The 15133-nt window shown below is 41.3% G+C and overlaps 1 protein-coding gene across 1 annotated transcript in view; it reads right to left on the bottom strand.

The window, feature by feature from the left end:
• The window catches only part of SUPT3H (SPT3 homolog, SAGA and STAGA complex component), a 176300-nt gene that overhangs the window by 45291 nt on the left and 115876 nt on the right, over window positions 1-15133 (bottom strand). Inside the window, exons 4-6 of the mRNA XM_053458482.1 lie at window positions 9546-9632; window positions 9253-9340; window positions 6405-6544 (exon numbers count right to left, since the gene is read on the bottom strand). Coding sequence (XP_053314457.1) covers window positions 6405-6544; window positions 9253-9340; window positions 9546-9632 — 315 coding nt within the window. The remainder of the gene's footprint in view (window positions 1-6404; window positions 6545-9252; window positions 9341-9545; window positions 9633-15133) is intronic.

The following is a 15133-nucleotide window of genomic DNA, read 5'->3' as shown; positions in this document are numbered from 1 at the left end:
TATCATTTGTCTTATGAATGCACGGACTGTAAGAATCACTGTGAGAATCGTAGACCTTATTTAGTTATAAGATAATAATAAAATAAAACAGTTACTATGCGTGGGAGAGACTATTCCTCCTATTACTTCTAAAGTGGACATCAAACCCAAAAAAAACACAGCCTTGGTCTGTAATAATGTCCCAGTAAGGAAGAGAGTAAATTATTATAATTAAAAGTCTTACTTATAAAGCACCAGTAGATTCCATAGAGCTATAATAAAGAAAAGAGGATTAGAGTTTAATAACATTACAATTAGGATAAAAGGCTACGCTCTCGTGAGCCCACGGTCCATTAGGACGTCCAGGGCTGGAATGAGACAGAAGGCGGGTAGCTGTTTGGAAAGAGGAAACTTTGACTTCCAACAGTTGGTGAAGAACGAAGGGTTTGGCGTTCCACAGAAGAACATAGAACGCTAAGTCCCTAAAAAAGGGTTAATGGATAATGGAGCCAGGAGCAAGGGGGGTTGGGAGCAATTCACGTGGTATTGGATTCTGGATTTATATTCTTCCTCCAACATTTTTTAGCAACGATTTAGTGAGAAAGGAAAGCTATTACGGTATTACCCCCCTTGCCTCCTACATGCATTTGGTCTCATCTCCTGTGCTTTACCCAACACCCATGCCTTCTCCTCTTTCCTCCTCTGTCCATAGGGCCAGTCTGTCCGCGCGATGCATGGTCATATCCCTCGATCCCGACAATCGCTAATTCAGCTAGGGTTGTTTACCGTGAAGTCTGGTGCAACCCCTGTGGACAGCACTTTGCCAGCGTCTGACGAGTCAGGGGCTGAAAAGCTTTGTTGCTGAACGAAACCGGTCAGGAAATCCAGGCTGGAGATTACCGAACCGGGCTTTGAGAATAACAGCAACAAGCGAATTCAGGGTTTCCATTACGCATGAGTCCAACCAAGTCGACTCAAGTTTCATCTCAAGCGCTAGAAGGCCTCTCTTTTTCACATATATTATCCTGTTTAGTTTTATTTAAAAAATAAATAAAATGCAAGAACGATCAAAAAGGTGATGGATGTTAAGTATAAATGTAACACGATTTGTGTCGGCACTTGTGTTAATATGCAAGCATCTCCTGGTGAACACAAGGATTCCCTGGTTTCGACCGGGCGGCTTATTGTCTTACTAGGCCATGCCTATCATCCATATTTCTGAATACAGAACAAAAAACATGAAATGGAATGGCCCCCACAGCCATGGCTTTGACCCTTCTTTCCAGCCCAATTATCCGTATTATTCAGAAGCAGGAAAGCGATTATAACCCCCCACACATAACGTATTAATAAAGATGATTCATTTATCACACGCTGGGGTACTATGGTTAGACACCAAGCCAGAACTTCTTCAAAGCAGATCTGGTGAAGACCACGGTGAAGAACTTAAATAGAGCGCTGTACATTATAACAGAGTTCTAACGGCACGGGCGTTTTTCCGTTACCATGTAGCGATCTCTCACAGTTTATAAATTTGAGTGAAATTGCAGACCTGCAAATAATGAGACATTTTCCCCTCGGAGATCATAGAGCATATTTTATATGAAACAGCAGCTCAATTTAAAGGATATGGTACAAAAAAAGTTTTTTTCTTGGTTTGATTTATATTGTTAATGACACATTGTGGATTATTTCGCCTAATAGCATGAACATCTAAATATATAATATTTCAGGCAGCCGGCAGGTCCTGTGGGTGTAGATGTAGCTGGAAAAGGCTGTAAAGATACAAAAAGCACCGCGGCAGAATGCGGTATTGGAGCGGCACGCACCCACAAACGCTTAAAGTGAGGGGTACCGGCTGTGACTAGGTATCCAGCTGAGAAGGTCGGCCTAGTTTTGTAAAAAGTAACAAAGTTTGTGAAAAAGATCCTTAAAACCAGACACACAAACAATAAAGGATCCCCCACCTTTACCAAATATTACATTTATTACATATTTACAGATTATACATGATTTAGGAACTCACCATATGTTCACCATCTGAACTTGTTCTTCTCATGATCTCCCTCCCAATTATTGCATTGCTATCCCTTTATAGCGACAGCTGGGGGGGGGGTCTTATTTTTTTTTTTTAATGGATATCTTTTAAGGGTTGAAGGCGATAAAATAACATCCGAGCAAATAAATGATGATACAATGCTATTTTTACAATGTTTCCCTACAGACGTCCGTTCAAAAATAGTGCTTTTAAATCAGATGTACAGGTTGTTTCAACGAATGATTCAAGTCGTAAGCACCCAACTTTTCAGGGGCTCGCAAGGGGACCCCGTTGCGAGGACGGCATGGTTAGAGGTGGGCAGACACATGGCAAGAAGCGGTGCATTAAAGGAGCACCCATATCAACCTTCAGTCCATTACAACTGGTACTGATGATTAAGGGCAGTGGTGCAAAATTAAATTAAATCTCACATTTTATGGGCTGGCCTGGGGAGATCCCCCGATCGCCTAAACTGGCCCAAGAACCCCACTTTTTAAAACTTCCATAATTACGCTATCCGCCTTGGAGCTGGGTAGACTACGCTATGGAGGCTACGCCGGCTACAGACCTCCCTTATAATTTGGCAGCACGGCACAGAGGAAGCCTGAGCAGGCAATAGGGCAACCTGCCCCAGATTTTGTAGAAGAGGGCTTCCACCCTAGGGTCAGTCAGTCCTGAGTACAGGTCCAAATAATACCGTGTGGCAGGGCTGTTTCGATCCATTCAACATGGACAAATATAAAAATCCATCAAAAGCTAGACTGATGTGATGTGATGTAACTTGAGACTGGGTGAAATAGTACTTCTTTACTTAAATACGGCTTACATTTATCGATGAATAAATATTAATACATTGCGGTAACAACCGCATTTTACCCCGAAGAAATATCGGCACGGCTGAGAAATACCGGAAGCCAACGCGAGAACGTCCATTAAAACCCACCTTTAAGTTTCAGTATTCCCTTTCTGGATCTAGAGAGGGATTTTTTTTTTTTAAATGACATCATTTTTCAATTTTGCCTATAATGCGGAAAAAGGTGCTCATCGCACCATAATAAAATGTAATATCCCCGAACCCGTGACTGCATTTCCCGGTACCGAATAACTCTACGAAACGTCGCTCAGCCTTGGAAAATTTGCTATTGTGCAAATCTGTTAATCGCCAAGAAGGTGACAATGATATTTCATCTAAAACCAAATTGTTTAAAGCACAAAACTATATCCTGCTTTAATTAAAGCGTCTTGCCCCCCCCCCCCCTTGGCTCCTAAAAAGAACCTTTGTGCAAAGAACCGGAGCGCTAAACGCTCTGCTCCGTTGATTTATAGTTCTGCAACGTACGAGTGTTGGAAGTGCAGTGGAAATCACTTAAAGGATTAGCTGCTAAGGTAGTAAAACTCAAAACTAAAATAAAACATCAAAATGAGCCAGACTCAAGAATGGAATATAAACAATGGAAATTTACTAACCTGCTAGCACAGAGCCAGTAGAAGGCAAAGTTCAATTTCATAAAGTGCAAAGATATTAAACAAAATGACACATAACCTCCCCAAAAAAACGTCCTCCTCGCCGCTCGCGGTTGTCCAAGTTGAACTTCAGGAAAAGATGGACATCACGGCCAAAATGTATCATATAATGAGTATGAGAGGTTCCTACTTGTTCCTCGGCTGAGTTGCCTTAAATTATTTTGAGCCCTTTTGGTTGTTTTATAGCACAGGATTGTACAATAGTCTAGATATTACGGACTGTACAAACCGAAACACAAAGGGATCGCACGCAACTATCTTGATGATTATACAGTGTATGGCTTGCGTACAAACGCTCTGTAAGCGAAACCACACCGCAACAAAAACATATCCTGTTTAAGCCGTGTTGACGTCAGAAGTGTGTGTTTATCATCTGTTCTGGACGCGCTGCCATGTTTGTAGGCCCAGGGCAAAGTCTGAACTGAGAGTCTTTGCTGGCGTCCCAAACCACGATCACTGGACGGCTTCGAGGTAATTGATCCCTCAATGAAAGGGCGCTGCGGGGTTATGCTTTACGATCGGAGGATATTTCTACGATTTAAAAAAGGTTTTCTGCAAAAGAGGGGGGGGGGGATGTCCGTACTCAACCCGAAACACAACAGCGGATACGGCTTTACGGACAAAGTTCCAATTATTGAAAGGAGGATTCGGAGGAGGAATAAGGAACCTGCTATTTCTTACCCGCTCACACTGCTGCTCCGGGAATAAACTGAACCCTCCTTAGTCAATATGCAGCAAAAGCAGCTGGAGAAGATGGACCGAAGAGATCTGCGTCATTCAGAATTTGTACATTCATCTGTAAAATGGGCTTTTATTGGGCCTCCAAAAATCAACCAACCAGCGATAAAATATAAAGAAGAACGTCTGAATCCACTAGTGGTAAAAAATGTTTATAATCATTCCAACCGGGGGGTCCGGGGACCACCGGGAAACAAATCCATTCGCAGACTAAAATTACCGTAGCCCTCATGGCTCAGTGAATGGTGGAAGATGCTCGCGGGTTGCCGCATTTTAATTCACGGGGTAACATCTTGGATTCATGAACTCCGGCCCGCTGGGTCATATCGGTTCATGCTTAAAAAGCGATTATTGTACAAACCTTGAGAACTAGAGTTATCGCCGTAGCAACCAACGCAATCGTTCATTGCATTACATTCATAGAACATCAGCAGATTCGGAAGCTGTAACGTTAAGACTGAATATATAGAAAATCGGCAAAAACATGAACGCGTCAAGACATGGATAATAGACTTAAAGTCTATTCATTGGCAGCCAGCAGGCAGATAGCATTGGTTCCTACGGTGCGATGACCACCGTAGAGTTAATCTTCTCCATTAGGAAATAATCCTCCCAAAATAAATTTTCTATCGTTACCTGGTGGTCTGGAGTTTAATTTAAGTTCCAAAACCTCTCCCTCGCTCCTTAAAATATTTCCACGTCACTCCGGAGCGATCCAGCGGTGGTCCGATGGAAAACCTCCACCGGTACCTTGTAATTATAGGGTTTTCAGTCTTTCTGAAAGCATGGATTGTGGCAATTTGTACATTTCTAGGAAAAAAAGTAACTAAAATAAACAGGCAACTGCAAGTAGGAGATATTACTGCTATAAAAAAAAATACATTCGTTTTTTTAAATTGGTTACGGCCATCAAAACGTGAGTTAAAAACCAACGTTATTTACTCGGTAATAGCCAATATTTCCTGATCTTAAGCGATATCCGATCCCCTACCCGAGAAATGTCAATGTGGGAAAACTACCCACCAGATAACAAGAACGTGTTTATTTTAGGAGGATATTCTATATTTCACCAGAATAATAAAAAAAGTGATTCTGGAGAAAACTGTGTAGCCGTATTACCATAGCAACCAACGGTACATTCCTGCTCCATGGACGATAATATTTATCGTATCCAGATAAGCTGCATAATGGTCTTGTTAAGCCCGCGTAGGAAATACTGCCCTTTGTCGGCCTACACTGAACGACAAGAACATCACAATATCAGTAGGTCAGCGTCAACATTTGGAGTGTTGAGGCTCTCCTGTCCTCAAGTGACCTTCCGGTGGGTGTCAGCAGCGATGCCTACCGGAAGGGAATGCTCAGTCGTTCTGAGCGCCATTACAAACAAACAATTGGTCAGTAGAAAGCCATGCTGGCATCTGCTGGCAGGGGAGGTCCAGGCTGTCAATAAACACATTCAGGACGTACCAGTACGTCCTAATGGGCGTCTAGGCACAGCTTTTAAGAACGTACTGGTACATATATATGGACGTGAAGGCAGATGACATTCCTTAGTGTGCATTGGGCAGATGGGTACGCATGGCTTCACGCTGCAAAAAGCGTAGCATAGGCCCATGTGTTGTGGCTACAACCAATCCATGTTTTTAGTTCTCTATACAGATATTTGTATTCGGCATGGATGAAACATCCTAGGAATGTGTTTTTGATCATGTGACAGAACCAAGGTCTTTCTGGAATCCTAGCATGTTAAATGAATGGCCCATTAGGTTTAGGAAAATTTAAATATTGCCCCACACGGTAAAAACTATACCCTAACTGGTATTGTAAAGGGGTATAAGAACTGATAATTAGCGGTGTGAGGTCTTTTCAAGAACCTAAAGCTACAAGCACTCAAGCTCCATCGCCCTGCTTCTCTCATCCGTCGTTAATTAGCAATGCGTGCTACTTTGTCTAAAAAACCTAAAATACAAAGAAGCTGAGATTTCATCTCATGGTCACAAAGATACATAGATATTCCAACAAAACAAATATCTGAGACAAACATACGAGCAGCAGAATTGGATGAACAACGACAGTTCAAAAATTTGAGATAAAAGACAAAAATCGCCTAGGACGGAAAATGTACCTCCATTCGTTCCTGTTTAACTTCATCAATCTCATCGTCTTCCATCAAGGCCAAAAGCTCCCCAGTCTGGTCTATGGAGCTGAGGAAGTCCTGGGCCAGTTTCTGTCGTTTGTTGGCATTGGCCGTGCTGTTCAGCTTCTCTGCGGAAAGAGAACAAATTGAAACGGTCACACGCGACGCGCACCTCTGGTACGGCACTCACATAGATTACTGGGCCTCTTGACTGGACTTGGGCTAAAGGTTGGCATTCTTCCCCATCAGATAGATCCTGGGAAATCATTATTCTTACCGACAAATAGAACATTTTTTTTTCGAAAGGAGAAATTAGATTCTAGACGGATTTTTAGGTTCTAATGATTACGATCAAGGTACCAAATAATGATAAAGGGAAACTGTCACTGACTTGGTTTTTAGCATAACTATTGGGGTGATCTCCCCAGGTAGCGCCATTTACACTACGGAGTACTATATGTAGCTGAAATAGTCTTCAAAACACAAGGTGTATCTGAGAGAACCCCAAACAACCAAGCAGTACCTGGCAGAACCCATAACAAAAAACCAGCAGTACCTGGCAGAACCCCCCAAAAAAACAGCAGTACCTGGCAAAACTCAAACAAAACCTCGGCAGAACCCCAACAAAATCCCAGCAGTACCTGACAGAACCCCAAAAAAAAAGCAGTATCTGGCAGAACCAAAAAAAACCAGCAGTACCTGGCAGAACCCCTGGCTGTTTTGGCAAACCTCTGGGTTAAATGAGATATTTTTGTTGCGGGTTTTGTTGCATTGTAATGAATAATAGAAGATGTTTTAATGCTCTTTCAATCCGCGATAAGTGACTTAGTAGCGCAGCATGGTGACATCTAACAGAAATATTTCACATGGAAGCCCCCTGGGGTTCATACACTCGTCCTCAAATAAACCCCACACGAAAGTAAGCGAGTTATCTTTACTTGGCCAGTTATGGCGTTTAAGGATTAAGCTCCGTTTTCGAGCATGACATTTTTCATGTTGAATACACGGAACCGTAGCTTTGGAGAATAAGAAAAGTAATGCTGAACAATACAGCCTTCCTGTAATTAGAAAGGGCTTCTATCAGGCGCACGCTGTGCAATATATAAAAACGTTAAGGGCAATATTTGAGCATGTAGAATAAAATATGAAAATAGTTAAAACTGTACTAATAACATATATATAGATATATAAAATCTTCGCTCTGTTAATTACTACATAATCCCTTCCAAGGTTACTCTTCTCTTTCCTGTAACGTATTATTTCAGGTGTTTTGAATCTCCTTGCAAGCTACGGTACTCTTTTCATAAATGGCAAATACATACAGGGACACTAAAGGTGAAAACTCTGCATAAAAAAATGAATTTATCCTGCTTAAAAAAATAAAAAAAAGCATTATATGTGAAAAAAGTATGGAGGCAGCCCGGGGCAAATTCAGATTTTGTGATGAATTTTGTAAATCGGGCCACGAGAATCCCTTGGCGACTAGCAATTACTTTGTAGAAAGTGGCGATGCCCAGCCCCACCGTATATATGTTTATACATGGAGCACAGGGGAACGCATAGACCTGAAATAAATACACCTCCAGCATGAAGAACCCCAATGTTCTCCTGCAGACCTCATGCTCTGCACATTTTCATTGATGGCGGCAGGGTATGATGTCATAGCCCGGTGAAAAGCGCAGTGTACAGTGTTGGAAATACTGGGGCTGGACAACAATCGGGACAGGTAAACACTTTTTTTGTTTAAACTTATGAAAATGATTAAGCAATTACTTACGATTTCTTACATTAAATATACAGTTAAATCCATCATTATCAGAAGAAATGATAAAAGTAACTTTAAACTCCCAAAGAGTGATTTCTATTGACTCCAACGTAGAATTTTTCACATTCTAGAACATAATTTGCAAAATGGTTTTCTAACGATCAATTATCTTTTTAAACTTAAACTTAGATCAGCGAACACAACGTGCCACTGGAACACAGGAGTGATGGGAGTGATAAAGGAGTGATGGGAGTGATAGAGGAGTGATGGGAGTGATAAAGGGCCTCTGTACGCCTATGAAGAGATTCCATTAAAAATCAGCCGTTTACAGCTACAATAGTCATTTACAACATTAACCCCGTCTGCGCTGGATTTCCGATACATTTCATGCTATTTTAATGGACAAAATGTGCGACCCCAAACTTTTGAACGGTAGTATAATATATAATCTAGCAAAGGTTCTCTTCCCTTTTAAAAGAAAGAAAAAACTGATAACTTAAACCCTTTTTGTTTTAATATGTTGTACATATATATATATATTTGCCCCCCTGAAAGAAAAGCAACTGCATGTTAAAGGATAGAGAAACGAGTGCTATTCCCATTCAAGCGATGGTGGAACGTCGAGGATTCTTTTAATGATATCACTCATACATTGTAACATAATTCACAACGCGCTCGTGTCAGCAGGCAAGCACGCCACGGATAATTTATTCTGCGTGTGTCACCGGCAGCAGTTCCCAAGAATTTGATCGGAACTTTGTGCGGAACGCATTAACAGCTGTCCTCGGTAATAAATTTCAAAGCGATCCTTCCCCCGCCTATTGAATGAAATTATAAATGCTGAAATCAATTAGCCTTTTAATCAGTCCCAGCTCCTCAAAATCTCCCTGAAAGGAAGCGGCACACAAACAAGGATGTTTTACCGATTCCTCTGACGAGGAGCCAGACACAATGTAATCATTTTCTTGTTCGTAAGCAACCAAAAAATAAAATAAAACAAAACAAAATAATTATTTTTTAAAAAATCGTCAGCGTAGGAATAGCGCAGACGGGACGTCATGCGCAGCCTACCTTCCATATCCTCTTCTTCTATGCCTTTAAGTATTTTGGATTTGTAGTCACGAAAACCCATGTATTTCAAGAGTCTTCTGAGCTTCTTCTGAAAAATCACAACACATTACAACATAATACAGACGGTGTTACCTCTAAGGTGAATACATCCGATAATAAATGGTTATTTTGGCGGGGAGACATTTGTAAGCGACATATGTATAATAATATTGATGATATAAACACACTCAGGGATTTGTTATTTTTTATACAGAAATCTCAGAATCCAGGAAAATCACCATGCCTTTAAATACCTTATCTCTGCGCATCAGGAAAAGGAGATCTTCAGCGGAGATCACGCGGGCTCCTCTCATCTGGGAAACATCGGCCGCCTGCTGGAGCTGCGAGAGACAGAGGGGTTAATCAACTAAGTGTCGGATCACGCCAGAGCGTCACTCGGGTTACTTACGTTCCATAGGTGGAGAATCCATCACATCAGATATTCTTATTAAATAAATAAAAGTACTTTTCACCGTGTCCTTTTTATATTAAAATAAGGCTTTGAAGACATTATAAGCAGCGACGTATTCTGCGTGATGTAGTCTGACACGGCCTGGGGCAACAGCTTCTGTCCCGCTTCCTCACCAGCAAATCGTCCTAAAGGACAACTGGGACACCCAGTTGGTTGCAGCTGAATGGGCCAGTCGGGGGGATTGCCCCTTAAACTGGTTCATTAACCCTGTAGAGGTCTTTGCGTTGGCCGGTGGAGACCTTTGTGGTCTCGTTGAGGAGGCGAATGAGGGGAGGGATGTATGACTGCCATGTACCATATCGGCAACTGCTGCTTGCGCGGTATATGAGATAATTCTCTTGAAACGCCAGGTCTCAAAGCGTATATGGGGAGCCAATGTACCCAATGCATATGACCAGGACCCTTGCACACTGAACATTACTGTGTGCCGGCCCCCGGGCCCTTGTGTGGCTGGTGTGTCAACTAAAAAAATATAACTGACCCATTTTAACGTGCCTCCAGGTGTAAGTCTTCTAGTAGAGACGGTGCCTCTTTGGGCCCCATAGCTCACCGTCTCTCCGTTCCCCTGTTATGGTTTCCTATATTAAAACACGGGTTTTCGGGAGATTATTGTGACTCTGCTGCATATATTTAAACCCAGAATGGGATATGTAATATCACTGAAAGCGGAATGAGAAAAGCCTACCCGCGGCCTCCACCGAGAAACACAATCTCTCGCCTCAATCACTTTGTGTTTGGATTCTAGGAAAGGAGAAAAAGCGTAGAGCCAGGGCCGGCCCCGACACCCGACAGCTCGCTGAATGAAGGCTGTGATCTGCGTTTCCGCAGAGCAGCTCGAAGCGGAGAAGTAATTAAAGGAACACGGCGCGGGACGTCGTACATGCGCGAAGTGAACAGTAACACCGCTTCTGACAATATCTGTCACTTCACGTCAGCCTCCGAGTTCAGCTCCGGGATTGAAGCCGGGCTGAATGGGCTTTACACACGTCAAAAACAACAAAAAAGCACAACTGTTACTTGTTATTGTTACATTGTTCTCTTTAAAAGGACATTCAGACAAAATAAATGCGTATGAAAGTAGTTTGTAAGTTCAGCACATATAATATGCTCTTGGGAATCCATTACTTGTGAGAAAAAGGGGCTTTCATTGCCTCACATGAAGCCCCTAAAAACAAAAGTGACCCCCCCATTGGGTCCATTTAAAGGATTGACATTTATGATTGTGTTACTTTTGTTGCGACAACTATTCTGCGTGCGCAAGTATCTTGATGAAGGGGTTTAGAACACTTATAATTAAAGAGAAATTCGGGGCCAAACCACCGCACGTGGGGCAATAAGCGGAAACATCCCGTTGGCCCACGTCCGTCAAGCTGCCAAAACTTCTGCTAGCCCTGAAAGAAGCAAACGTTCTGTCTTCTGTAGCACAGGCGCTCGTAATAAAGACATTTATTACGGCTTCCATGGAGACCCGCACCGAACAGGCCTTTCCACGGGGATCAATCCGAAAAAGAAGAAATTCCCCGGCAAAACGCGCAGGAAGCCCGGTTAACAGGACTTTCAAACTCGCACATTAGCAAAGCCGACGAGAGATTTGAATGCACCTGAAAATCATTTGGTGAAATCCTATCCGTTGCCGTCTTGCACACTCCGGCTACGTCTCACTCAGTAGAGCTGTCTGAATCGGTGCATTAATACTTTTCAGATCCCTTGCTGCTATGATTTGAATTAGGTCTATTCAGAAGTTGAAAAGATCAACAAAAACAGTAGCTGTTTCTAATATCCAAATGAGAAAAAAAAAATAATAAAAAAAAAATAAAATATATATATATAAAAAAAGTTGGCAAAATTACACCGGGCAAAAAACTTCAGTCCATAAATCATAATACGGCACCGCATGCATTTTTTTTTTTCCACACTAATCAGACGCACACAAAACATTAACTGTGTGTCGCGCAGACAACAGAAAACATACTGCGGGGATTGTCAGGGAAATTTCCCCTGCAAAACCCACTTGGGCCCTTACTGCTACAACCAGGGCAGAAGCTAAGGGAGTTCGCAGGAACCCCGCAAAAGTAACATAATCTAACTTGAAACTGCCCTGGAAAATGTAAGAATGTGAAAAACGATCGTCCTATGTGCTTGGCAGCAGTAAAATCGACTTTTATTCTGATTAGATTCAGGGCATGCAAGGTAGATTTTTTTTTTCCACCAGAAAAAAAATGGAAAATATTACACGCAGAGTTCACTTAATGCCATTTCTGATCAGTCCTGGTCCCCGGTTCTGTCGTCATCAGGAATATTATTTCATGCATGATCCGACCTCTCCTGGAGGTATGGGGCAGGGGAAGGGTTAATGTTAATGCCAAATCAAGAGCTTTTATTTGAATATTAAGTTATTGGAAGGATAGAGGAATGTGAACTCATTTCCCACAGAATGAACAAAAAAAACTAAATAAAAAAAAAAATTAAAAAGGAAAGCAAATTCTAAATTGCAATTTATTAAACAAAGCGGGTTTCCTTTTCAATAACTATTTTCTGTCTACATACGTTTCTCTACAACGTATCACTGATAAGGACCATAGGTACAGAGATATCACTGAAGTGCTTTTTGTCCCACACGGCCAGCAAAAACCACACAAAAACTACACACAAACCTGTGCGCGAAGCAGGAAAGGTAGGGGTTAATAAAATGATCCTGCCATAGGCATACTGTTTTATTATATATATATATATATATATATATATATATATATATATATATTATATATACGCAGTAGCTGCTGCACAGACTTCACATACACAGAATGATGGACAGATCCGATTGGCCAACTCTTCCCTATCTTCTATCCAAATATTTATCCGCACGCTGCAGTTACTCACCTCAGCGAAAAAAGATTATTATCGGGAAAGATAAATAAATAAATGTATGTTATTTGAGAACACCCGAGGCGTTTGCATCCAGCAAAATGAATCATTCATGCAAACTCATCAATGAAAATTCAGATCATGTTATGCCATGCTTAGGCCATCTACAGAGCCGGGGGCTATTTAACCACTGGCGAGTCAGAGGCTATTTAACCATTGGCAAGTCGGAGGCTATTTAACCATTGGCGAGTCAGAGGCTATTTAACCATTGGCGAGTCAGAGGCTATTTAACCATTGGCGAGTCAGAGGCTATTTAACCATTGGCGAGTCAGAGGCTATTTAACCAGTGGCGAGTCAGAGGCTATTTAACCATTGGCGAGTCGGGATGTATTTAACCATTGGCGAGTCGGGGGCTATTTAACCATTGGCGAGTCGGGGGCTATTTAACCATTGGCGAGTCGGGGGCTATTTAACCATTGGCGAGTCAGGGTGTATTTAACCATTGGCGAGTCAGAGGATTTTTAACCATTGGCGAGTCAGAGGCTATTTAACCATTGGCGAGTCAGAGGCTATTTAACCACTGGCGAGTCAGGGGCTATTTAACCATTGGCGAGTCAGGGGCTATTTAACCATTGGCGAGTCAGGGGCTATTTAACCATTGGCGAGTCGGGGGCTATTTAACCATTGGCGAGTCAGAGGAGGCAAGGTATGCCTCAAATGGTTATAGAATTTCCATGCAAGTTGTTCCACTGGCTGACATTGAAAAGGTTTCTTACGGCCGCAGGATTAATGAAGAGCTTATCTGTTTAAAATTGTTTAAAATTTATCATCTCATCATGATTCAAGCCACAGGGATTTCTAAATTCACATGTGCACACTGGAAAAAAACACACACGTAAAAATACAGCATGGCGTTTGATACCTTAGTCTCATAATTACCAGTTAGGAGTCCAAGTAAAATGCCAAGTGATGTGGAAAAAAGGAGTACAAAGTTGGATCAAACACTGAAGTATGCAAATAACAGGGTCATAAATATTCATACTAAGTTACTTAAAGAGAAACGTTAATTATACCAAAAATAAAATATAAAAGCCAGTTTTATGTCAATTTTTTTTAATCATGATATAATTGTGGGTTTTTTTCGATACGTTGTCAAATGTAATTTATAAATAGTTTTAAAGAGTTCAAAATAATGGGGAAAACATGTAACATTTTTGTTATTTATTAATCATAAGAATCATCTAAGTGACCCCAAACTTTTGAACAGTAGCATATTATTGCTTAAATTCTATAACTGTCGCTTAAATATTCAGATTCAGATTATTTAAAGTAATTTAGGGTTAATACATGTAATCTTATTGACGTTTTTGGGGGGAAGGAGCTATAAAATATATATTTTAAAGGGTTAAAAATGCCCGGTCTTTAAAGGCATTACGAACCGACCATGTGGGCCTTATGCAGAGAAATGGCACGGGGCGGATGTGTGTTTACGGCACAGGTCACAATTGTCCCTTTAATAACCAATGAATAGTAACTTTTTTTTTTTTCCTTTTCCAGACCTTTTTTTATTACAATATATAACATAAAAAGGAGAATTTAGTTTATAAAAAAGGGTGCCTGTTAGAGAAAATATATAATTTTAGGTCTGTGCGAAATAAAAAGTTTCACAGTCTGCAAAGAATGCAATAATCTCCTACTTAAGGCATGTAATAAACAGTAGTTCCATCAACAAAAACCCAAGCTTTGCCATAACACATGGAGCTGATTTGTGAAATCCTGGTGTATATACAGCCCATCACTTAAACCAAATGAACTTTTAAATCAATAACATGTACGGCGGGGTTCAGTAGACTCGACTAAATTGTTAAAAAATAAACATTTGTGTCAAAGACGAAAAATACAAGCCCGGCCCCGTGTATTTTTTACATTATCTAAAAAGCTTTCATGTGCGGAGGGCGCTGAGGCCGGCACTTAGAGACGCCAGTCACAGACGCGCCGGGCAAACTTTCAAGAGTTGGCAGATTAAATGCACGGGCGCTCGGATCGTCACTCCGCTTCGTAAAGATTGCAAGCTTGCGAGCCGAGCCTCTCCACCTAATGTATCGGTTTGTCTTAGTCTGTCAGTTCTCGTCTTGTCAGACCCCTTGAATATATGCATTGTATTAAGCGCTGCGTAAACTGTTGGCGCTATATAAATAAAAGATAATAATAATAAAGGATTCGTTCTTATGAGTTGCATGTGGCAGACTTGCAGTGTACCTGTTGTGGTAAATGTGTCTTAAAAAGATATTTACAGCAATACCTTTCTTCCAATTGTTGCAAAATTCCACATTTTTCTTTATTGTTGAATCCGGTAAATGACTCTGCGCTCCTGGACTCTAGTGGTGGATTAAACTTTTCCCGAGACGCGTACGGGATTGTGTGTCCTGGCAATTTTAGATTTCTGGTTACAAATAACACTACCTAAAAAATAAAACGTAAGCTCTGTGCTCAACTGATTAAGCG

The sequence above is a fragment of the Spea bombifrons genome, chromosome 3, assembly GCF_027358695.1.
Source record: "Spea bombifrons isolate aSpeBom1 chromosome 3, aSpeBom1.2.pri, whole genome shotgun sequence".
Classification (NCBI taxonomy): Eukaryota; Metazoa; Chordata; class Amphibia; order Anura; family Pelobatidae; genus Spea; species Spea bombifrons.
Note: the sequence above shows the minus strand (reverse complement) of the source record. Positions and strands in the feature narration are given on the sequence as shown.